The sequence below is a fragment of the Symphalangus syndactylus genome, chromosome 1, assembly GCF_028878055.3.
Source record: "Symphalangus syndactylus isolate Jambi chromosome 1, NHGRI_mSymSyn1-v2.1_pri, whole genome shotgun sequence".
Classification (NCBI taxonomy): Eukaryota; Metazoa; Chordata; class Mammalia; order Primates; family Hylobatidae; genus Symphalangus; species Symphalangus syndactylus.
In genome coordinates, this window is record NC_072423.2 from 137,508,781 (window position 1) to 137,534,831 (window position 26,051).

Sequence of the window (26,051 nt, forward strand, 5' to 3'; positions counted from 1 at the left end):
AGTATTTGAGTAAAAAATGATGGCTGGCAACTTTGAAAACTATTCTGTGGATGGGGTGGTTCTATATGGTTTTACAGGCTTTTATTCAGGAGCTGGGAATCACTGAAGGGTTTAAGCAAATAATTTACATAATCTGACACACTATAGAAGGAAGCTTTAGACTGGGCGTGGTAGCTCACGCCTGTAATCCCAGCACTTTTGGAATGCTGAGGCGGATGGATTGCTTGAGCTCAGGAGTTCGAGACCAGCCTGGGCAACATGGCGAAACCCCATCTCTATCAAAAATACAAAATTAGCCGGGCATGGTGGCAAATGCCTGTGGTCCCAGCCATTTGGGAGGCTGACGTGGGAAGACTGCTTGAGCCTGGGAGGCGGAGGTTGCAGTGAGCTGAGATCACACTACTCCATTCCAGGCAAAAAAATAAAAAAGGAATCTTTCAGGGTATGGGGTGTACTGTTGAAGGGACAAGGGTGGAACCAGGAAGACCACATAGGAGATTTCCACAATAATCTGAGGGAGAACAGTTGACGGTGGTTTGTACCAAAGAGTTTCTAGGGAAAGGTGGTGAGAAATATTTGGATTCTAGATTTATTTTCAAGATTGAGCCAGTGGGACTGGGTCTGGCTAGATGTGTGAAAGGAGTCAAGAATGAATGTAAGGTTTTTAGTTTTAGCAACTGGAAAAATAGACCTGACATTCATTGATATGGGGAAAACTAGAGGAGCTGGTATGGCTGATGTGGAATGGGGTAATCAATCATTTGGTTCTGGATTTGTTAAGTTTGAGATGACTACTGGATGTTCAACTAGAGATGTCAAATAGCTAATTCAAAATGTAAGAAAGAACTTGCTCCATGGCCAAGCTTTATATGAATGCACGAACTCAGGTTAAAAACAAGTCAATTCATGTTACTCCATGACAACTGCATGTTCTCTAACCAAGGCTGGAGTAAATGAATGGGCAGCTGGGTTTACACACATAAATCACTGCTCTTACTGAAAATTCTGGGAAACACATTCATCTTTCTTCTTTGAGTAGCAGCATTAACAATAAAAACAAGTACATAATAATAATCTAGTAAGGGTGCAGTTGTGGAACTCATTGTTGAACTTCAGTTACAGATCTCTCTCTGGCTTTCAGATGCTGAATATCACTGCTTCTTATTGTAACTAATTAGCTACCTTATTTATGAGTAGCCATGACCTGTCAATTTAAGGTTAAAATCTAATGAGAAAAATAAAGATTTTGAAAACCTGAAGACCCCATCTATTTCACTTTTCAAAAGCAGTTAAGGCCTTCAGCATTAGCTGACATTAGTAAGCAGCCCATAGTTAGACTTTATATAAAATAACAACAAACAAACCCATAAACTGATATGCTCTGAATTGATCTCTAGGATTTTAAAATGTACTTGCTAAAATTTGTACTGAAAGAACAAATTATATTTAAAAAGATTTTGAATATCATTCTTAATTTCACTTACAGACACTTTATTGATGTGTGTAATTTTTTGTCTTGTTTTATAAAACACCTGAGGCACAAATTTTATCACCAGGAGATACTATCTTCTTGCCATTACCAAAGAAAACAGTGTTTTCCAGGAACATGGACACAGCATGTCTAACCTGTGCATAAGTTGCCTGAAATACTGAAAATAAAAAACAAACATGAGTGACTCTCTCACCTACCTAATTTCAAATCTATTTAGAATGAACACTTATTTTTTATGTCATGTACAGATCCACAGGGAGACAGACAAAGCTAAATTAAAAATGCGTTACCCCTATGCATTTCTACTGAAAAGACAAACATCTGACCTGTTACCTAACATGAGTCCTTAGTGAGGATGTAAGTCATTAGAATTTCTAAGACAGGCCAGCGGCGGTGGCTCATGCCTGTAATCCCAGCACTTTGGGAGGCCAAAGTGGGCAGATTGCTTGAGCCCTGGAGTTCAAGACCAGCCTGAGCAACATGGCAAAACCCTCTCTCTACAAAAAAAACCAAAAAAACAAAAATTAGCCAGGTGTGGTGGTGTGTGCCTGTAGTGCCAGCCTCTTGGGAGGCTGACGTGAAAGGATAGCTTGAGACTGGGTGGAGGTTGCAGTAAGCCATGATCACGTCAATGCACTCCAGCCTGGGCCCCAGAGTGAGACCCTGTCTCAAAAAAAAAAAAAAGAAAGAATGTCTGAAACAGAAACATTAGACACAGAGTGTCACAATATTTTCAAAGTGTTTTTGGTAGAAAAAAACCCCAACATAATATATTCCATTAGTTTCTGAATTCTTCAAGCATCTTTGTTAATTTTATTTGATGTAAGACTTTTAAGATAAAATGTTTTTTTTATTATTCACGAAAAGAAATAATGAGATAGGAAAACAGTATACATGAAAACTGTCATACATTTCACAGGTAGTCAAATAAATGTAAATTAATGCAACCACAAGATATGACTTTTTATCTACTGCCAGTAAAAAAGACTTAAAATCCTAAAAGCTGAGGGGAGTGTAGGGAAGTTCTACACTGTCACGTTGACGGTCACGACGTAAACTGATACAATTTTTCTAGAGCACGATTTGTCAGTCGTTACCAAAAACTCTATAAATATGTACAAACTCTTTACCCAGAAATTCCACATCAACAAATTCAACCTGAGAAAATCATAAAAGTATAAAAATGTGTAATTACAAGAATGTACATCACATCACTGATTATAACAGAAGCAATGAGAAGAACCTAATTGTTCAGGCACATGAAAGTGATTAAATTTTGGTATATTTATACAACGGAATACTAGGCAGCCTTTATAACTGTAACACAATTAAATGTTTACTGGAAATATATATGGCACTGGATGAAAATATAACATTAGATTAAAAAGTAATCATGAAGCCATGGGGAGTATGGCCCAATTTTTGTAAAAAGGTGTAGGTGTGTTTATGTATGTATATGTACAGGCATGTATGTGTACATATTTATATGTATATGATACAAATGAAGGAAACAAAAGTCTTAAAACAGATGTACCTAAATGGCATGAATAATCAGTTTGGGGGAGATTACAGGCAAATTTTTTCCCTTTTGCTTATCTGCAATAGTTTTTTAATTATATAACAAATATGTGGGCTGCAAAATGAATAACATTAAAATACTTACATATTAAACTTTTAAAATAAAGTACAGATTTTGAGCACTTTGAGGAGTAATTTTATTTATTTATTTATTTATTTATTTAGAGATGGAGTCTTGCTCCGTCACCCAGGCTGAAGTGCAGTGGTGCGATCTCAGCTCACTGCAGCCTCTGCCTCCTGGGTTCAAGTAATTCTCATGCCTCAGCCTCCCGAGAACCTGGAATTACAGGTGTGAGTCACCACGCCCAGATAATATTTGTATTTAGTAGAGATGGGATTTTGCCATGTTGGCCAGGCTGGTCTCGAACTCCTGATCTCAAATAATCCTCCTGTCTCAGCCTCCCAAAGTGCTGGGATTACCAGTGTGAGCAACTGCACCTGGCTGAGGAGTAATTACCTATAAATTTAAAAACTAATTATCTATGAATCTAAAAGCTAATCCCCAACAAAATACAAAGCAACTTCTGGCTGGGCGTTGTGGCTCACGGTTGTAATCCAGCACCTTGGGAGGCTGAAGCAGGTGGATCACCTGAGGTCAGGAGTTCGAGACCAGCCTGGCCAACATGGCAAAACCCTATCTCTACTAAAAATACAAAAAATAGGCCGAGCGTGGTGGCAGGTGCCGGTAATCCCAGCTACTTGGGAGGCTGAGGCAGGAAAATTGCTTGAATCCAGGGGGCAGAGGTTGCAGTGAGCCGAGATTGTGCCACTTCACTCCAGCTTGGGCAAAAGAGCGAACTCTATCTCAAAACAAAAAACAAAAACAAAAACCAACCAACCAAACAATAACAAAAAACCCCCCAAAAAACAAAGCAACTTCTACCTTAAAAACAGATACTGAATTAAAACATTAAAACATATGTCTACACTGAAAAATAAATAGGTGTAAAAAGTTTTTATACACACTAGCAGTTCATTACACTTTTCTTTTTGGCCATAATGTAGTATTCCTAGATGGAGTTCTATTAAACAGGTATTTTCCCAGAGAAATAATATTATCATTGGTGGTTAAGTACTCAACTGAAGACCTGACATCAAATGCAATTGACAATGTCATGCAAGAAAAGATACCACGTAAAATGCCTTACCTACTTTGAAATAGTAAAATTGTGCTACAGGTTAAGTAAAAGGCATAAACAGATAAGAAATTCGATGTACTAAAAATTATACTGAAATATAGCATTTGAAAAGTACTAATACTCAACCTGTTTAAAACTAGAATACTAAGTTTAATTAACATTATGTACTCAGGTAGTAATTGTTTTGCTTGCCTTATTAGAATTTAGGCAAATTCTGGAAGAAATTACTAGAATAGCTCATCTCTGATTTAAAAAACTGGGCATCGGAATATAGGGTGTTCAACCTGATCAAGCCCTACTGTGAAAAAGTTCCTGCAACAAGAAGGGGCATCTCAAATCATTCCTCTGACCTTTAAAAGCTACATTTGGGCTCTACAGTGTTTAGAAGTCCTCATGAAAGGTTCTATTCATGATAAGTTGGAAAAAATTATCTCATGAACCCAATCATGCTACGGACTAATTTTATGGTATGTATATCCACACAAATAACCATCAGATAGCCCATCAGATGTATTTATAAGCATCTGCTCTTATAAGTAATTCCCCCGACACCCACTGCTTCCCTGGTCCATTCTTCAGTGTGTTGGGAAATGTTGCAGGAATCAAAATGCACGGCTAACGTGAAAAAAAAAAGAGCAAAAGAGAGAAAAATACCAAGCAACAGATAAAAGAAACTCAAGGCAACTTGAAACATGTACTATTTACAGTAACAGGACACTAGGAAGGCATGGAGTTGTTACATCAAAACTATTAATAATAAAGTATTTGTTTTACTTAATAGCCTTCACTACACTCCAAGTTTTTCTCCCTTGAGTAACAAACCTATCTACAAAATCTGATTTCTAAAACGGATATATTAGGAGGTGATAATTTGCTTTAAAATACTTTCCACAGATACCTATCAAATGTGCATTTGAATTGTGGTTCTAGGTATCAAAGTTTGCTTTTCTTTTTCTCCTTAGAGATTGTCTGGTCCAATTCATTACGTGGAGGGATATCATTTTTTCTGGTAAAATTCCTGACAGGTAGTAACTCAGTTTTTTCTTGAACACTCCTAGTAAAGGGAAGTGTGCTGTCTCAGGGGTAGAGCTACACACAAGTTGACTGTCCAACTGTGGGTCAGATTTCCCTCAGAAAAAACTGAAATCTACTTCCCGGTAACTGACACCCTCCCGCTTCTATTTTTGTCCCATCCAACCATCCTGGATAAAGTCCAACCCCTACCCACACCATAGTCCCTGAAACATTTGAGGACAGATAAAGCATTCCTCCCATGCCCTATTTTTACCAGTCAACTTCTCCAAGGCAAGTGTGTATAATTCAGTGGAAAGTACATGGTCCCTGGAGTCAGACTTCAGTAGATTCCTGGTTGTACATTCTTGGAAAACCTCTCTAAGTCTCATCTATATTTCCTCCTCTGTGACAGGGGAACATCCTAGTCTTACTGGAGTGTTCTGGAGAAGAAATGAGTTGGCAGAGCTGATGCCCAGTAGACTGCTCGACTCGGTGAAGAAAGTCAAGAATGCGATTTGACTCTCTCCCCCCCAGCTTATTCTAGCTTTGTTTAATCTACACATTTCTGTCATTCAGAACTAGGATAAGCCCACACATTTTCTGAAACTACTAATCTCAAGGAACAGATCACATCAGATTTACAAGCAACACAATAGCCTGGTCTGAGTTTTCCTCCTCCTTCCTCACTCTGTGCATCCTTTACCATAGAGGCTGAGAAACAAAGGTCCTTACATTCCTCATAGTACAAAAGATACTCCAGGTGAAATAAGGGCTGGTCTAAAGTAGAAAAGGAAGGTATAAGGGTCCCATCCAGTAAAGGGAGAAGATAAGTATTAGATTTACTATGGCTTTGTCATTGAAAACCTACCAAATGCAAGCTCTTGGTGGTCACCAGTGCCACCAGCCCTGACAGCTTGAATAAAATGTATTGTGTAATGTAGGAAGAAGTATGGGCTTTGGAGCCAGGCTTTCCAGATTCAAATCCTTACACCACAATTTGCTTGATGCATAATGCTGGATAAGTTACTTAGTTCCTCTGTCCCTGGTTTCCTCATTGAGTTACTATATAATTATAGTTACTACTTTTTGCTTTGGTAACACTATCTAAGCATTGATGGAAAGAAAGGAAGAAAGGAAGAGCAGGAGCAAAAAAGAGGAGGGAGGGGAATTATAGAAAGTCATGGTGAAGGTCTAGTCTTATTCTTGTTTTTTTATATTGTTTACTCCGATCCACAATGCAAACAAGTTTTCTATCCCTGTGCATTGTGACGTTAAGTCAGGGCCAGACGAGAATTCTTTCTTGGTAGCCAAAACATAGTGTCCTCAGGGTCATTTCCTTTACTATAGTGGAGAACAAATGCTAATGGAGATGACATAATATTTAAAATAGTCAAATATCTGACTTGTAGGCAGTAGAAAAGAATGTGAAGACTTTCTGAAGTATATAACCTTGGCTTAAATAAGTGAGAGTTCTTTCATGCTCTGATTTCACTGCACTCTTGCACATCAGACAGGAACATAAATGACTTTTCATTGATTAATCAGTTTCATTAATGAACTATTATAAATACTTCTTTACTAAATTTTTTTTAACACGACTTTTAAGTCTCTGTGGGTCATACTTTCCATACTAGTCCATGTGTACTGCATGTGAGCAGCTGAACTCTAGAGGCACCAAAACTCAAACCTCCATAGCTGGTGCTATAAACCTTGCCTTGGCAAAGCTTCCTCTGCCTTTAGCCCGATTCTTGCGCTTAGCTTGCTTGGGCTCTGGCTCCAGGCTACGTCTGATTTTCTGGGCTCTGGTACTCACCCTGGCCCAACCTTATGACCCCACTTTCACCCATAAAACATGGTGTTTTATGTTACATTAAAACGTGTAACAAAGAAAGGAGATAATGAGGAGAAAAAGGAGGAGAAAAAACAATGAAATCAGTAAAAAGCTGGAGTGGAGGAATAACCTACAATTTTTTACATTATTTCATTTTATACACTATCAATCCTGGGAAGCTGTCTGTGACAACAGAATAGACATGCATCCCTAGAAATGTATATTTAAGAATATGTATCTAGAAATATAATCCATATTGCTAAAAGTCAATGAAAACTTCATACTGACCTTAGGGGGTTTAAACGGATAGTCTGGTGAAAAGGTAATGTCAAGAAAGAACACTCCTCCTTCATAGACAGATCCTGGGGGTCCCAATATAGTTGACCTCCATTCATAAATGTTGTCTCCTTTGGGTCCAGCACTGAAATAAGATATACAAATGAAATGTGCTTAGAAATTACATAAAGGCTGGAATTTAACAAAATCTATTTATGATACAATTGAGCAATTCCATAAAAACACAAAAAGTTAATCAGTTAACTCTCAAGATTCATATTGTCAATATTGTCATTATCCTAGAAGTGAAATACGCTGGTATTACTTAATAAAAGAACACCAAGATCCTCTTTTGCCATTCATAACCCTAAGCCTATGGAACAAGAGTCCAAGGACCATAGGCCAGAGGTAGAAACACAAATGTTTAATAAAAGCATGAAATTATTTGTGATGTCACAGACAAAATTTCAAAGTTAGAAGGACCTCTGAGGAATGACTAGTCTGATCCCTTTGCTAACAACTGAGAACACAAAGGAGGTTCAGTGTTCATCATCCAAAGTCTCTGCTCAAATATAATATCCTGTCTGAATCTTCCTTTCTTTCTCCCCACCCAAAGGACTTCCTGACCCCATACATCATGACCAATGAGGTCTGTAGATGATAAGATGTATCATTTTGTTTTATAACTGTGTTGCGTAACTAATGCTTCTTTCTACCCTCCCTAGAAGGTGCTTGAGGAAGTCAATATGCTGGATGACGATGAATTAATAACAAAGCAAGTGAAGAAGCCACATGGCTACTAGCAGTACACATGTCTCTGAGTTTCAGAGAATTTTGCTGAAAACAATATGGCCCACATGAGTCAAGTGAATTGTAATAGTTCTCTCAGGCGAAAAGAAGGGCAAAATGAGATTAGGATTTAGCTTTCCAGTGTTCTTTTTGTTTCATCAAGCTATTAACTACATGTAATAATAATAGAATACTAGAAGTTCTCCTCACACCCTGTAACAAAGTAGGCAACCCTATTAAGAGTCTTGGGAAAGATTTTATTGGCAATAAAGATTCAGCTTCTTTTCCCTCTTATTTTGAAATGAGTTTATATCTACAGAAAATTCATTACTGAGCAGCCATTTTATCACAAACAGCCATTCGTAATTACAAAAACTCCATAAACTCAGCAAAAGTGGAACAGAAGGAAACTTCTTCAACCTGATAAAAGACATCTATCAAAAACCTCACATCAACTACTATATTCAATGGTAAAATATTAAAAGCACTCCCTTTAAATTGATGAACATGACAAGAATGGCTGTTATCTCCACTTCTAATCAGTACTGGATTAGAGATCATATTTATCAAAGTACGAAAATCAGAAGGAAAAATAAAAGGTATATGGATTGAGACAGAAGAAATAAAATAGTATTTGTAGTATTTAGGTTCACAGAAAAAAAGCCCAAATATAAATATATATATATATATATATATATATATATATACACACACAAACACACACACACACAATGTATTAAACTTACTAAAAAGAGTTTAGCAAAATTGCTAGATATAAGATCAATATCCAAATATCAACTTCATTTCAATACACCACTAAAAAATGTATTTTTTTTTTTTTTTTTTTTGAGACAGGGTCTTACTAGGTTGCCCAGACTAGTCTTGAACTCCTGGGCTCAAGCCATTCTTGGGTCTCACCCTCTCAAGTAGCTGGGTTTACAGGCATGCATCACTGGACCACACTTGGCTCCTAGAAAATGTATTTTTAAATGAGTTGCAATAGGTCTTGTAAGGAAGCTATGAATAAAGTCATAAAAGATGTGTAAGATCTTTATGGAGAAAATTACATAAAACTTGTTGAAAAATACTCATAAGAGTTAAATAAATGGAGGGAGATACCAAGTTTATGGGTAGGGAAACCTGATATCAAATGTCAGTTTCTCCAAATTGATTCATCACAATTCCATTGAAAAAGTCCAACTGCTTTTTAAAACCAAAACTTAACAAGTTGATTTTAAAATTTTTTTGGAAGCTCAAAGAAATTCCTCAAACTTTTCCACACATATATGAAAACCTGATTTATGTCAACTGATGGAACTAGGAAAAGTTTTTGTATTTGAAAAACAGACAAACTGGATTTTTACCCTCGGTAAATAAACAAATGCTGTTGCAGATGGATTAAATATTAAAATAGAAAAGTCAAAATATTAGAGTTTGACCGAAGAGAGTGACAAGGCAAGCCACAAACTGAGAAAAGATATTTGGATCATATGAAAGTGACCAAATACTAGTGTTGAGAATACACAAATTCCTAAGACTCAACTAAAAAAAAGACTCTATGAAAAAGACATAGACATTTCCAAAAAAAGAGAAACACAAATGGCCAATAATCATATGAAAAATACTCAATATCATCAAAATCGGGGAAATGAAACTGAGAATCACAATTCCGTAACATTATTTTACAAAATGCAAGCGCAAAAATAAATGCCTGACAAAACCCCATGTTGATGAGGATGTGGAAAAACTAGAACTCCTATGTACTGCTGATGAATATGAGTAATTACTTTGAATAAGAATATAGGTTCATCTAGTTAAGTTGAATATACAGCTGACCCCTGAACAACAGGTCTGCATTGCGTGGGTCAACTTGGATGAAGTAAATGTCAAGAAAATATATTAGAAAAATTTCAGACTTGTGACAATTTGAAAAAACTCGCTGACAAAGCACTAGCCTAGGAATATTGAAAAATTAAGAAAAAGGAATGTCATGAGTGCACAAAATATACACAGATAATAGTTTTTCTTATTTACTACCAGAAAATATATACCAATCTCTTATGAAGTTAAAATCATACACACAAACCATACATGATGCCATGCGCATTTAAAAGAAATATAAGCAAACACAGAGTATTAAATCATAACTGCATAAAAGTAACTGTAGTATGTACTGTACTACTGTAATAATTTTGTAGCCACCTCCTGTTGCTATTGCAATGAACTCAGCTATTGCCAATAGCTGCTTAAAATGTCTAAAATGCCACGTGACAAAAATTATCTCTGCATGAGCACTTCATCTCTCCAGCAAATTGCGTATTGCCATAAAAAGTGCTCTCTCTCAGTTCTCGCATATTTTTCATTGTGTTTATGCAATACCGTAAACCTTAAATAACACCATGGGATCCATACGACGGGCCACTAGTGATTCTGGAAGTGCTCCCAAGAAGCAGAGAAAAGTCATGCCATTACAAGAAAAAGTTGAATTACTTGATATACACTGTAGATTGAGGTCTGTAGTTGTGGTTAGCTGCCATTTCATCTTGTAAACAGATGATGTAAACTTAGGGTAACAATAAACACGGTACAATACTATAAATGTATTTTCTCTTCCTTATGACTTTCTTAATATTTTCTTTTTTCTAGCTTAATTTATTGTAAGAATACAGCATATATACATATAACATGCAAAATATGTGTTAACTGAAATGTTTATGTTATGAGTAAGGCTTCTTGTCAACAGTAGGGTATTATTAGTAGTTAAATTTGGAGAAAGTCAAACATTATACGTGAATTTTTGATGGCACAGGGGGTTGGTACCTCTAAACCCTGAGTTGTTCAAGGGCCAACTGTACACCTATTTTACAACATAGCAATTATACTCCCAGGTATACACTACAGAGAAACTTTTACATGTGTGTACCACCCGAAGACATTGAGAAGAATGTTTATAGAAGCACTGTTTATAATAGCAAAATTGGAGACAACACAAATGGCTACTGACAGAAAAATAGGTAAATCCACCCAAAAGAATACTATACAGCACTGAAAATTTACAGATTAACATGAATGAATCTTAAAAATGCATTTAATAAAAAATTAAGACTAAAAAGAATATATATAGTATGACACTATTTCTACAAAGGTTAAAAACAAGCAAACAAGGACATATACTACTGAGGGACACATAAATATGAGGTAAGAAAAGAAAACCAGCAAGAAAAAAGTTCAGAAGAGTGGTTTCCTGGGTGGGAGCAGAGGTTGGAGAAGCAGCACACTGGAGCTTCAACGGTTCTGGGTATGTTTTACTTCTCAGTGTGTGCAGTGGATTCACGGGCTTTCTGTTTTATTACTAGGTTTTCTCACCTACCATGTGTTAGATACGTTATTACATAGGTACCAAATTCTTATATTAAGAAAAATTATGTCAAAGGTCTACCAATATGGTGAGAAAAGCAACTTCCTGCATATGTACAGTGTGATCCTACTGTATAAATAAAAAAACAGATCCTACTCTTTTTAATTTATAAGATCCAACTGTATGAATTTACAGGTCCTACTGTATGAATATTTTATATTACTTATGGATACATATCTATGTCAAAGTCTTCTAAGAAATTAACAGGAAAGATAAACCTAAATTCATGATAGTGGTTATGAGAACAACAAGGGATGAGGTGGAGTGGGGAGATGGGAGGAAACATGTAGAGATGTGAAATGAAGCAGAGTTAAATTTTATTTCTAGTGTTTGATTTCTCTTGTTTAAAAAAAGATGAAGTAAATAAAATCACAGTTATCCTAGCTTATTGCAAAGGTTGGAATATATTGAGAAGCAGTGGTGTAAGGGACTAGAGTACAGCATTCCTCCCCCATCGCCCCGTTACCTCCTTCTCCTGAGGCTGGCAGTAAGGCATAGGCAGTAATTCAGCCCAGATGACAATAAAGCTTTGGCAACAACAGCCTCTTGTTGCCAGACAAGCTCACTCACTCAGATGAATAATACACATGGTTATGCCCTAAGCTATAATTAAACCCAATATGAATAGATAAGCTTATCAGAAGGAAGAGCTTAAAAGTAGAGAATTACAGGTTTATAGTTACAACATTACTTCAAGGTAGATGAATAAATTCAGTTAAAAAGTACACACAGGTGAGTGCATACAGCTATGAAATAACATACACAAACACATTTAGCAAATACCAAGCTACAATTTCTCTGAGTCACTTTAAGAAATCTTAAAATGGCCTCCCAAGAATGGTAACCACAGTAAATTACAAGATATAGGCTAAATAAGGAGTCACTACCAAATAGTGTGGCTGAGGAAGGGACTCTGAAGTAGAAGATAGCAGTATCTCACCAACAAGGGCAATGTCTGCAGATAACATAAACTCAATTTTTGCCCATTCCAAGTTTTATTTGGCTCTCAGTCAGAACTCCAAGTTTTATTAGTTCTTTGAAGTCAGTCAGCTGTCTACATAGTTATTAACAGCGGACTAAAATAACACAGCTAATATTATCACTCTGAATTGGTTTATGCTGTCAAAGTGTGCCTCTTTAAGAAATCTTAGCCAGTAGCAACAAATTATCTTGAAAACAGACTGGTATTTTAAAATGCATATAAAACTAGCCTGTAATCACAGCACTTTCGGAGGGCGAGGCGGGCAGATCATTTGAGGCCAGGAGTTTGAGACCAGCCTGGCCAACTTGGTGAAACCCTATCTTTACTAAAAAAATACAAATATTTGCCAGGTGTGGGGGTGGGCGCCTGTAATCACAGCTACTTGGGAGGAGTATCTGGAATACTCCTATCCCAGGAGATAGGAGATGGGATATTATCTGAGGCAGGAGAATTGCTTGAACCCAGGAGGTGGAGGTTGCAGTGAGCCAAGATTGCGCCACTGCACTCCAGCCTGGGTGGCAGAGTGAGACTCTCAAAAAAAAAAAAAAAAAAAAAAAAAAAAAAGCATATAAAACTAATACTATTTCCCTCATATAAAAATTGGGTTTTAGCAACCTGGACTCTTCTAACATTTTAGAAATGTATCACTTGAAATCCCAAGGCTTACAGCAGTGGTTCTTGAACTGCACAGCCCTCTGCCCCACTCCTATTTGGATATGTACCAGTTGAGAACCCAACATCCAAAACTTTGCTGTATAATATGGTAGCCATGTGGCTACTAAGCACTTGAAATGTGGCTAGGGAAATTGAAATGCGCTGTATGTGTAAAATATATACCAAAGTTTGAAGACTTAATGCAAAAGAAAGTAAAATAGCTCATTAATAATTTTAATAATTACTATTTACCTATTAATTTAATAATTATTAATGAATAACTACATGTTGAAATGGTAATACTTGGAATGTACTGGCGTAAAAACGTATGAAAATATGCTTCACCTGTATCTTTTTCCTTTAGTCTGGCTGTCAGGAAATTTAAAATTACATACATGGCTCATGTCATATTTCTGTATCATGAATCAAGAAGTGAGAAAGAAATCTTTTAATCTTTTAATGATCACTTATCTCTCAAGCTGATCAAATAAAATTTGGTGCCAGAGGACACTTGCAGTACAGAGCAATGATGAAGAACATAAACAGGCTGTGGAGTCAGACTAAGTTGTCTGAATCCTAGCCTTGGCATTTAAAGCCTGTTAGGACCTGGGTAAATGTGTGATTTTTCTATGTCTTAGTTTCTTTGACTGCAAAATGAGATAATTATAGCATCAATCTTGTAAATTTTTAGTAGAACTGTACTCACAGAACTTGGAAAATACTAACCCTCCAAATGTCAGTTGCTGTTTTACTTGCTGTTACATGTTGCAGATGATCAAAAATACACTCAAAGAGGTTGACTGCTTTGTAAATGGTTTCAGGACTGAAAAACAAGGCTACAAAGACGTGTACATAAAAAAAAAAATAATGATTCTGTAACCTAATCTTATGATGTGTATTTAGATATAGCAGAACTTTAGAAATCATGTATATCCACTGCTGCCACTCTTAGGAAATCCAAATTATCAATGAATAGAATGTTTATTTAACATCAGGATTTTCAGGTATTAGGTTATTAAGTAATGTTTTCCCACTTGCAACATTCTGAAAATGATCAATTCCCTTACTGTTTTATTTTCAGATTTTATTTTTTAAATAAGAAAAAAACCTAAAGCTTTCATAGTTAAATTTCAAAATAAAAACACAATGAAGTAAATCTTTTAGAATGAAAAATACCAGCAAATTACGATTTGGCGGAATGCCCAAGGTTGCTGCTTCGGGAGAAATTCTGCAACAGAATCAAACCGTGTTCAGCTTCCCATGCTGCAGCCTGCAGTGGATGAGCCCCTATGTACAGCTGAAATATTACATGCAATAAAAATCATGAAAATAACTAGGCTCTCACTGTCTTTACTTAAGATCATAAGATGCTTTAAATATACTGAATACTTTCAATCTGCTGTGCCACACCTGCGATTCTAAGACCAAGAGTTTTTGGCTGTGTCTACTGCTTTTTCACTTAACACTGACTTTGGGACAGCTAAAGAGGAAGGATGCCTCGGCAATGTTGGGATTCTGGCTCCACAGAAAGAATGTGTCTGACTTGCCACCACTTTTCACTTAATCTTTCTGTGCCTCAATCCCTTCTTAAGTAAAATGAGATAATGGTACCTCAAAAGAGAGTAAAATATCTCATTAGTAATTTTAATAATTACTATTTATCTACTTAATAATTATTTAATAATAATTACAGGTTGAAATGGTGGGCTAAAAATGTATTAAACTAAAATTCACCTATTTCTTTTTTCTTCTTTTTAATGTGGCTACTAGAATATTTAAAATTACACACATAGCTCACATTATATTTCTACATCATGAATCAAAGAAGTTGAGAAGTTATTGGGAGGTTTAATGGTATTACAAAAAAAGTGGTTAGAACCTTGTTTGAACATACCAAATGCTGAAAAAACATCAGCTATGTATATTGTAAGTCTAAATCTTGATTGAAGGGATTATAATTGATGGCATAACTAGAAGAAATCAAAGGGGAATGGGCTTTTTAAAATTAGTATTCATAGAATAAGCTAGCTGAAAATAAAGTTTTAATGGTAATGGATACCTAAACTGTGTGCTTAAAAAATCTAATCATACTACACAGCAAGTGAGAATTGCTGTCTGTTAATCCTACAACCCAGTGAAATTCTCTTAAAGTATGTGTGTGATTGATCAGGAAGGGAGTATCTTGTCTGAAGAATAGGTGTTCAGTCCCTGCAAGTCCAGGGAACTGACCTGAAATTACCAGGGATGGAGTAGTGAGAAGAAGATGAGGGGATTTTTCAAAAGCTTTAGCAATCCTTGCTTATAAGCAGAGTCCATGTAACTGAATTCATCCTTCCTGTGGGAAAGTACATTGTTCACATTCAAACTATATACTGCACCTATGTCCAAAGTCCCTTTGGAAGCTAGCTGCAGGCATATTGAGCTTTTGGCATACAACACAATAATGAAGGTGTTTCTCTAGTGACAGTCTCCCTCTAATTTAGGGTTCTACTCCATTTTGTTTGTCCTCTTCAATGTCTGCCTACTTAGGGGTTCTGCCCTCAGCTACCTAGTCTTTTCACCTTCATTCTGGGTATCTCATTACCTTCCTTTGACAATCACCTACCAAACTGTTAGCATCTCTAATCTGGTCATAAATCTGAGAGTCATCCTTGACCATGCCTCTTTTTTCTCCTCTGCTCTAAGTCCCCCAAATCCTGTTGAATCTTACTTCATTGTTATCTCTGTATTCTGATTATTGGCCGCATCAGCTCTCATTTAGATTATGGCACCAGCATCTTGCAAGGTTTCCCTGCCTCCAGTTTTGCTTCCGTCCAATCTGTTCACCAAACTGCAGCTAGGGCAATTTCCAGAAACTCCTTTAAGTAGGATCTTTTGCTTCCTTGCTTTCTCTAGGTTCTTCACGATCAAGCCCAAAGTTCTTTGTAGCATACAAAGTCTTTCATAAAGAATTGGCTCCTGCTTACACTTCTGGTCCCATCCCTTGCCATCCGAAAGCTCCCCTTCAACTCTATTACTACAATCATACTGGAATTACTTGCAGAGCTTTCAAGACAGCTGGGCTCTTTCTTGTCTCCTGGCTTTTGCATAAGATGTTCTGTAGGTCTGACCATTCTATTTGACCCCTAGTTCTTAACTTGGCTGCAACCTTTCCGATCCCCTAAAGGCTGTACTAGGTTCTCCTTTGGAAGTGGTAACATTCTGTGCAAATATAAACGTTATAAAAACATATACATACGACCTCAAATTTTGGGAGAAGAAGACATATTAAGAAACAGCATTAACTGGATCATAGGGAAAAAAAAGACAGTGAAAAGGCATTCCCTATGCACCAGAGGGTGTTCAAAAACAGGCCAGTTCTGTAGTGTCTGAGAGGAGGACAAATGAAGACTAGTATTCCATAAACTCCTGAGATTCCCTGTATTTGTATTCATTGATTTTTTTTTAAACCAATACTGCCAAAGTCTACCAAAACATCTTAGGAAGTTAGGATACAATAGCGCTGATAGAAAAGATCCATTTCATACGCTAAACTCCATGCAGAACTGGATTGTTAATTTTATCCTCCATTATGCTTCTTTCTAGTCCTTAAATATCTGGTTCTAATTCTCCTGAAATATTCCAAGAAAAATAATTATTTTGTACTTTGTGGTCAGTGAGTGCTCAATAAATGGAAATGATATTTACCCTCAATCACACTTTACAGATTTGAGATGTAAAGATGAAAAAAATGATTTTGGCTATCTTTCACCAAATATCATTTTAAAGTCACTATTGTTACCTACTCTGTACCCTTTGTTATCACTGTCAACAACTTAGCAGAGAGTAAGAAATAGAAGAAAAAGAATATTTTAAATGAAAAAATAACTACTACTTAATCATCATAATACTTCCTTTTCCCAGGGAAAGTAGTAGCCAGAAAGCTTAGAGAGTAAACTAGCCTTCTATGAGTCACTGAGAAAGGCAGACTTCCTCAGTAAGTTCATGACACTCCTTGACTTCCCTACCTCTTTTTGTGTTACCTGTGTATATATTTAATTTTCCCAATGTGTGGATACATTGCAATGAGTACACAACTATGCCAACAGACTTAAAATTTTAAGAGACATAACTGTATAAAGTAGTGAGCAGGGATAAGTAGAGAAACTGGGAAGCAGGAAGAAAGACTAGAGGGAAAAACTGTATATTCTTCCTTTTCTTTTTAAGCTACATTTTTATAATACGCATTTACTTGTAAACATAAAGACCAACCACGGAATCAACAAGAACTAAGTCTTACTTTTTACAGGTTGAGTATCTCTTATCTGAAATGCTTGGGACAAGAAGTTTTTCAGATTTAAAATTTTCAAATTTCAGATGTTCAACGTGTATATACATGGGTTGTTAGAAATAGGTTATGATTATAAAGACTTTGGAAACCATCTAGAGTTCAATTTTTTTATAACACAGAAGCAAGCAAGCATTAGAACTGGACTAGAAATCCATTCAGTTGGACAATTAGGCATAAAATCAATCAGAATTAAAATACTGAATTACAATATCTGCAATCCTTTAATTAGCAGAAAGGACTCCAGAAATGAGCTGTGTGGTTCTCAACTTTTTTTTCCCCTTTTCCACTATACATTCCTTTCCTTGCAGTAAAAATGACTCACTTCGGCAGTGATTCTCAGCATGCATATGGGGGAAAGGGGAAAGAAAGGAATACTTAGGAAAAATGAAAAGGCTCCTTCCCTGCTGCACACTTCCATTGAAAGCCTTCATTTCAAAGGCGACAATATTAAGGGTCAGAAAAGTGAAGTGCTTTGCTCAAGGTCACACCCAGAGAAGAAAACCTGAACCCTCTAATCCAGGGGTCCCCAACTCCCACTACCAGTCCGTGGCCTGTTAGGAAGGAGGCCACACAGCGGGAGGTAAGCAGCAGGTGAGTGAGCAAAGCTTCATGTGTATTTATAGGCTCTCCCCACTGTTTGCATTACTCGCATTATCCCATGACAATATTGTTACCAGGCAAAGCAAGAAACTAGTAGGGCTCACCTCTTCCTTGACCTCTGCACTTATACCATGGAAATAATAAGAGTTTCACTTTATGGGCTATAATTTCCCTTTCCTATACCAGCTGTATGACATCTTGCATGCTAATGTCCTCTTCCTGTCACATCAGCGGTGGCATTAGATTCTCATAGGAACGCAAACCCTACTGTGAAGTGCGCATGCGAAGGATCTAGGCTGTGTATTCCTTATGAGAATCTAGTACCTAATGACCTGTCACTGTCTCCCATCACCCACAGATGGGACCATCTAGATGCTGAAAAACAAGCTCAGGGCTCCCACTGATTCTACATGATGGTGAGTTATATAATTATTTCATTAGATATTACAATGTAATAATATAAATAAAGTGCATAATAAATGTAACATGCTTGAATCATCCCAAAACCATCTCCCTGACCCACACCATCCGTTGCAAAATTGTCTTCTATGAAACTGGTCCCTAGTGCCAAAAAGGTGGGGGACCACTGCTCTAATTCTAAAGTGAAGACTCTTATCCTGTCACTACATCTGCCAATTAGATACGAAGACTGAAGTAAAAAAACCAGAAAGGTAACCATTATGATAAACTACCCTGCTTGACAGACACCAGAGATTAAGATGAGCATCTGAGTATATTTTTCAACCTTTTCATCCTGGGCAAGTTTCAAATATGTAATGAAAGGCCTCAAGGTACTCAGGGCTTCCAGAAATAGCCTCTCTTATCTGTACTGTAAGAACACTTGGGCCTGTGAGCTAGCCAATGTAGCAAAGAATATTTCTTAGGCAGGGAAGCTGTGGAGTTTTAATGTATCTACAGATCTTATCTGCAGTATAAACAAGCTTTTGACAAGAGTGTAAACCATTGCTTCCCCTACATAGTTTTCAGGAAGCCAAATCCCTTCTCAAAAATTTTCAATTCTCAAAAATGTTACCACTCATACATGGTGGAATGTAAAGCTCCCCGGTATCATTCTAATTGCATAATTATTACTTTCTAATATTTACAAAAGGAATCACAGTAAAAATTCCATTTAGAAGTTAAGATGGGGCAGATCTGAGGGACAGTTAACTATCTTAGACAAACTAGTTAAGCTATGTAATTTGTGTTCCCACTCATAAGTGGGAGTTGAACAATGAGAACACATGGACATAGAGAGGGGAACATCACACATCGGGGCCTGTCGGGGGGTAGGGGGGCTAGCAGTGGAATAACATTTGGAGAAACACCTAACGTAGGTGATGGGTTGATGGGTGCAGCAAACCACCACGGCACTTGTATACTCATGTAACAAAAAACTGCACGTTCTGCACATGTACCCCAGAACTTAGTCTAATTAAAAAAAAAAAGAAATGTAATCTGTATAAAGAGTTATTATCAAGACCAGTTGCTTCCAATGTACGTTAAATACCTACAAGACACTCAATATACTTTTCTTTGGCTGAGAACATCTTTTGTCTCTTGGCTAGGAAAATAATAAACAATTTCTTCATACAGTTGTCTAGTTTATTCCTAAAAAGGTTGGCTGTGATATCCTACTACCTGCATTTTTTAAAAATATTCCTTACACAATCATCTAGCTCCAAGACCCATCATCACTGTCTCTTCTACCACACTGTCTGGAAGCCAATGTTATCAAAGCAGAGGAAGTGGAAGACAATTCAACCAGAAGAATAACAGCAAAAGTGACCTGCACACAGACACTTAATAAATGCTTGTTGACGAATAATAAAGAAATATCTTTTGTAAAACACGAATCTATTACCCTAACATAGTGGTAAAGAAAGTATGCTTCAGATCCAGAGATGAAGGGTCCAAATCCTGGCAGTCCCACTTACCTTGTAACTCAGAGCAAGTTACTTAACTTCTTAATGTTACAGTTGTCCATCTCTGAAAAAGTAGCTACTTCAGAAAGTTGATGTGAGCATCAAATGAATTAATATATGTAAAGTGCCTAGAACAGTGCCTGGCTCATAGTAATGGCTATGTAAGTTTATACTATTGATGGAGGTGGTAGTGCATCCGCATTGGCCGCTGCAGGGACACTGGCCACAGTGGGGGAGGCACATCTGGGGCTGCATGCTCTGTGAAGCTGGCAGGGGCAGGGAACAGGTGATCCCAGTGGGAGCCCCGGACCCTACCGAGTTGGTTAGGGTGGGAACCTGCACTTCTAGGCGCAGCTGCAGCTGCCCAGCAGTCGTTCTGACTCGGGCATCCCTGTGCTCTCAGGACCTGGAAAGCCCCCTGCCCCTGCAGGCTTGGAAGTGCCTGCTCCCACTCCCTGGCCTCTTCCCAATCCCAGGACCTGCTCCAGTGCAGAGCAAAGCTGTAGCTGAACCTGGGCACTGTTGCAACCGAGCTGGGTGTGCACACACTTGGGGTGGTGCTCACATGCCAGCCCCCTGCCCCCACCACCTTGGCCGCCTCTGAAGCTTTGGGTGCTGATGAGCTCAGGGAGGGAGGCCGGGGGTATTGAGGGAAGCTCAGCATGGGCCTGCAGGCACCCCTCAGCATAGACAGCCTGGAAACCACAGATAGCATGTTGATGGTGGTGGGAGGCAGACAGGTGCCTATGTGGGAGGTGGTGGGTCCCCAGTGAAATCCCACCTTCAAGCCAGGAACAGCCTGAAGTCTGGGGACTGGGCTGCCAATACAAGGTGGAGTCTGCAACCCAGAGTGAGAACTTCATTGACGCCTTTTGGCCAATCGAATGGTGCTTTTTCCAGGCCCAACCATGGACCAATCAGCACCTACTTCCTCCATTCTCAGCAAATAAAAACCCCAGACTCAGCCAGACTCAGATACTTATTGGTACAACCTGCTTGCTGAAAGGAGTTATCCACTTTGAGTCTGCTGAGAGCTGTTCTGTCACTCAATAAAGCTTCTCTCTCTCTTGCTCACCCTCCAGCTGTCTGCATAACTTCATTCTTCCCACACGTGGGACAAGAACTTGGAACCTGCAGTGGTGGGGTCAGGTCAGCTCAGGAGCCATGGGCCGGAGCAGGACGGTGGGACTGAAAGAGCTGTAGCACAAACTAGCTGAAACAAGCCCCCGAGAAAACATGCTGTCCTCCATTTGCCATGCTGCGGGCAAAGAGAAAAGAGAGCTGCAGCCCTCCTGGGAACCTAGATCTCAGGGCTTCCTGAGCCAGAGCCATGACACACTGTAATATCTTTCATGGGGCTCTGAAGTTCCTGGCATCTCTGAGCTTTCAGGTGCCACTGTGTTCCCCTTGTCTGGATGTGGGTGCCTGCAGTGGAAGCCTCTTGTGGTGTATCTGGTACAGCTACAGCCTTGGACGGAGCTGGCACCTGTAGCTGCCTGCCCTGCCACTGAAGCCGGTGTACCTGGCTGTGCACAGCAGGCAGATCTCATGATTGCTCACTCACACACCCCTCGCCACTTTGTGCCTGGCTCACCCTTGGCAGGTGTGGGATCCAGGCCAGTAGTGCAAGCTGAATGCAGCCTGCTGGGCCGAGTGGGTGGAACAAACCCAGCGGGCATGAGCAAAATTCAAGTGGAGGCACTGTCAGTCATAGACATTTCCAGCTGGTGAAGAGACACCTGAAGGATCCCATGTCACTACTGTTGTTACCAGGCAAAGCAAGAAACTAGTAGGGCTCACCTCCTCCTTGACCTCTGCACTTATACCATGGAAATAGTAAGAGTTTCTCTTTAAAGGGTCTAATTTCCATTTTCTATACCAGCTGTATGACATCTTGCATGCTAATGTCTCTCTCTGTCCCCCATACTTCTCCCCATTAAATTCTGAGATCATGAAAGAAATACACAAATGACCTGATAAGTCCCACCCATTCTTTGTTTATAATTCAGCGAAGAATACCTTCAGTTTTGCATCATCCATCCTATAGCATCTGAAGGCAGCGCCAGGCCAAAGTTCCCACATACTCCGAAACAGTGGCTTTACAATTAATCCTCTCACCTCCATGATATACACACATTACTCCTTCAACAAAAACAAGAGAGGTTTTTTTGATTTTGTTTTTGTTTTAAGTTTAGGGGAAGAAAGGCTAAATGTCAGACCTGTTCAGGAAGAAAAGTGCTAGATGGCTAAAATAGGCTCTGTAAATAATAATCCAACAATAAAAGATATTGATTGATTGCCAACAAGAAGTAGTGTTGAGGCCAGGCGTGGTGGCTCATGCCTGTAATCCTGGCACTTTGGGAGGATGAGGTGGGTGGATCACTTGAGGTTAGGAGTTTGAGACCAGCCTGGCCAACATAGTGAAACCTTGTCTCTATTAAAAACACAAAAATTAGCTGGGTGTGGTTGCAGGCACCTGTACTCCCAGCTACTTGGGAGGCTGAGAGTACTTGGGAGGCTTGAACCCTGGAGGTGGAGGTTGCAGTGAGCCAAGATCATGCCACTGCACTCCAGCCTGGGTCACAGAGCGAGACTCCATCTCAAAAAAAAAAAAAAAAAAAAAAAAAAAAGGTAGTGTTAAGTGGACTCACTTAAAAACTTTTCTATGATTACTTCAGGAAATCAAGACTCCCACAGGACTAAAATACTAGCTATACTGTGTTGAGACTTATTTTCAGTAGTTACCCACTGATATGGCTTGACTGTGTTCCCACCCAAATTTCTTCTTCAACTGTAGCTCCCATAATCCCCATGTGTCATGGAGGGACCCAGTGGGAGGTAACTGAATCATGGGGGTGGGTCTTTCCCATGCTGTTCTTCTGACAGTGAATAAGTCTCATGAGATCTGATGGTTTTATAAAGGGCAGTTCCCCTGCATAAGCTCTCTTGCCTGCCACCATGTAAGACCTGCCTTTGCTCCCACTTCACCTCCGCCATGATTGTGAGGCCTTCCCAGCCAGATGAAACTGTGAGTTCATTATACCTCTTTTTCTTTATAAATTACCCAGTCTTGGGTATTTCTTCACAGCAGTATGAAAATGGAGTAATACACACATCTTGTGTCAGTGCTCATCACTGTACTGTGATCTACGCAAGATAAAGAACATTCTTGATTCCCAAAGGGCTTCCTGTCTGGGCAACAAGAGAGAAGGTAAGACATATTTGTTCCACAGGATTCATAATCAAGATGCTATGGGAACCCTGTAAAAAAAAAAGTTTTCATTTCCTAGTAGGTGAGCTTCTTCACCCTGTCTTATACCACAGTAGTACCATGTTTCATTTCAGCAGTGACCTGAGAAAAAGAAACATTAGGTTCTCTCAGGATGAGTATATGGTTTGAACAAGTCCCACAGGAGGTTCTGACATGAACTGCATCTCCTCCAGGGAAAGGCTTCATAAAAAGGGTGGCAATTAAGCAATTAAGCTGGGCTGGAAAGGTGAAGTGGATTTTAACTGGTACAGGGAGATAAAACATAACAGGCTAAAGGCACTTCATGGAAAAAGGCAGGGAGAAGAAAGTGGGTTGCCTTTTGGAAGAACAGCAAATATACCAGGATGGCTGAGGTTAGATAGTGTAGGGCCTTAAATGACATAATAAGGAATTGGAAAAGTACTCTGGAGAACTGTGATATTCAAATTTGTTGCTCCTAAGAGCTGCAGGGCTCCACTGAGGTCTTTCGGGGTTATTAAGTTCGCTGCTCCCTCCGCAGCTGAGATTCAACAAGACAAACTCCACTGTGTTTGTGTACACTGTCAGTACATAATTTCTTTAAATACTCTTTGAATAAAAGGAGTCCACTGCTTTAAAAAGAGCTTGAACAGCTTCTGGAACTCTCACTCTGCCCCAACAACAAAAAAGCCTGGATCCCAAACCCGACTAGAATCAGAATCTAATGAACAACTAGAATAACCATGATAGAACTACTACTACAGACTATGGAGTCACTGAAGGCCTCAAAGTGTGGTCCAGCAAGAAGCAGCATTGGGCAAACTTACTGAACGAGAAACTACATTTTTGACAAGGTCCTCGGATGATTGGTGTATACATTAAAAGTTTGATAGGCACTAGTGGAAATTTCTAAATAGGAAACACATAATGAAATCCACATAAGAATATTCACCATTTACTGAGCATCTTCTGTGTGCCAGACATTGAGCCAGACACCTTTCATACCACTGAGCCTCAGCTCTCTTATCTGTAAAAAAGGTAACACTTTTTACCATGTGAAGGTATAATAAGAATTAAGACATTCTATATTTACACACATTCAGTGTCAAATGTAGTGTCTGGCAAAGAGTAGGTTCTTTAAAAATCTAAGTATTATCATTCACATATATTTTTCAAATTATTGTCACTCTGCAAACTTAAATGTTATCTAAAACTAAAGATCAAAGAAATTCAGTGGCTTGGCAATAGTTACACAGTAAATGATGAAACTGCATTTCAAACCTAGACGAGCACTGAAAAGCTCATCTTCTTTTCCATACAACACTCTGACAGCAAGGCTTAGTGTGGACTGAAAGCAGGAGATACATAAGACCAGAGCAGCAATGATAAACTAAATGGTGTCAACATTAGTTCACTACCTTTCTGTTTAAGAGACCAGAATTGACTAGAATTACAAACAAATGCCAATAAAAGTACAGATTAGAGTTATTATAGTCTGAAGAAATTATAGGTATGTCCTAATATCTCCTAAACACTTAGCAATTAAACTAACAATATTTATATAATAACAGTTAGTTATTTGGCAATTTATTTAACAATATTTAATTTCTGGATAGGCTTATCAAGTTGACAAAGCATCTTCACATTCATCATCTTTGTTAACCTTAGTGACAACTAAGCGAGATAGGATTATTATTCTCAAATCAGGTTGCTCTACTTACTTTTTTCCTCCTTAAATCCCTATTTAATCTCATAAACCTGGATTTCCTAATACTTTGCAGTGGCTTTCATAAAAGAATTAGGCTTTGTGTTAAAAAAAAAAAAAAAAAAAGAATCCAGGCTGTCAATGACAGGCACAGATTTCAGATTTCATCACCTATCCTTCCTTCTTTCCTTTAGTCCCTCAGCAAAGGTTAGGAAGACAGATGGGTTTTCGGTCAAAGGGAGTCAAGAACAGCGTGGGCAGCATGACATAGGTTTATCTTTCTTTTCTGTTCCACAGAAAAGTGATGGAAGGTAATTAATTGAGCTCTGAAGGCTCTTGGTGGAAGTGCAGCCCCAGCCAGAAACAAGTTTTTAAGAGATCAGCCACACAGAATACCCTGGTGGAAAGAGATGATGAGCAACCAAACTGAAGACTCAAGTTTATTTTTTGGCTTTTGGTATATTCATAAACTCTACTTCCCTTGATAAAATGAGTTATTTTCCTTCCACATCATTTGTGGTCAGTATTTCTAGAGAGCGCCCTCTTAAGGGTCTATAAAATTCTGAGTTCTATAAATACACATTTTCAAAAGGAAGCAAATGAATGGCTCTAGAAATATCTTGTTGCTCAAAACAGTGAAGTTATGACAGCACTTTCACATTATGTCATAGTTCACTACTCAATTGCTTAGTTGTCTAAGGATGGTCTATTATGCCCTAGCTTTCATGTGAGATTTTGCAGTTGGCTGTTGTAAAACAGTTACAGAAGTAACTTCTAGCACTCAAGTTGGTGATTTAATATTATACAGAGTTCATTAGTCATGGTATCTACATCAATTTTCTACAGTAGCTATTATTGCCTTTCAGATTTCAGCCACTACCTTCTTTTTGTAAGCAAAACAAACACAGATTTTACAGAAGATCTGCTATTTAAGAACCATCAACTTGTAGTATCCCTTAATAATTCCTGTCAACGTGGGCTATCTTTGAAGGATTTAGTGGTTTTTGCTTTTGGCAGTGCCGCAATAATGGAAATAACTTACACTGCCCATCCCCATCTTACAGTGTCTGCTAACATGTTGGGTTGTTG

At 38.4% G+C, this 26,051-nt stretch overlaps 1 protein-coding gene across 3 annotated transcripts in view; it reads right to left on the minus strand.

Moving 5' to 3' along the window:
- The window catches only part of UBE2E2 (ubiquitin conjugating enzyme E2 E2), a 401,161-nt gene that overhangs the window by 95,079 nt on the left and 280,031 nt on the right, over nt 1-26,051 (minus strand). For all 3 annotated transcript variants that reach the window (XM_055285955.2, XM_055285965.2, XM_055285977.2), the window contains exon 4: nt 7,343-7,475. In XM_055285955.2, the coding sequence (XP_055141930.1) occupies nt 7,343-7,475 (133 nt within the window). The remainder of the gene's footprint in view (nt 1-7,342; nt 7,476-26,051) is intronic.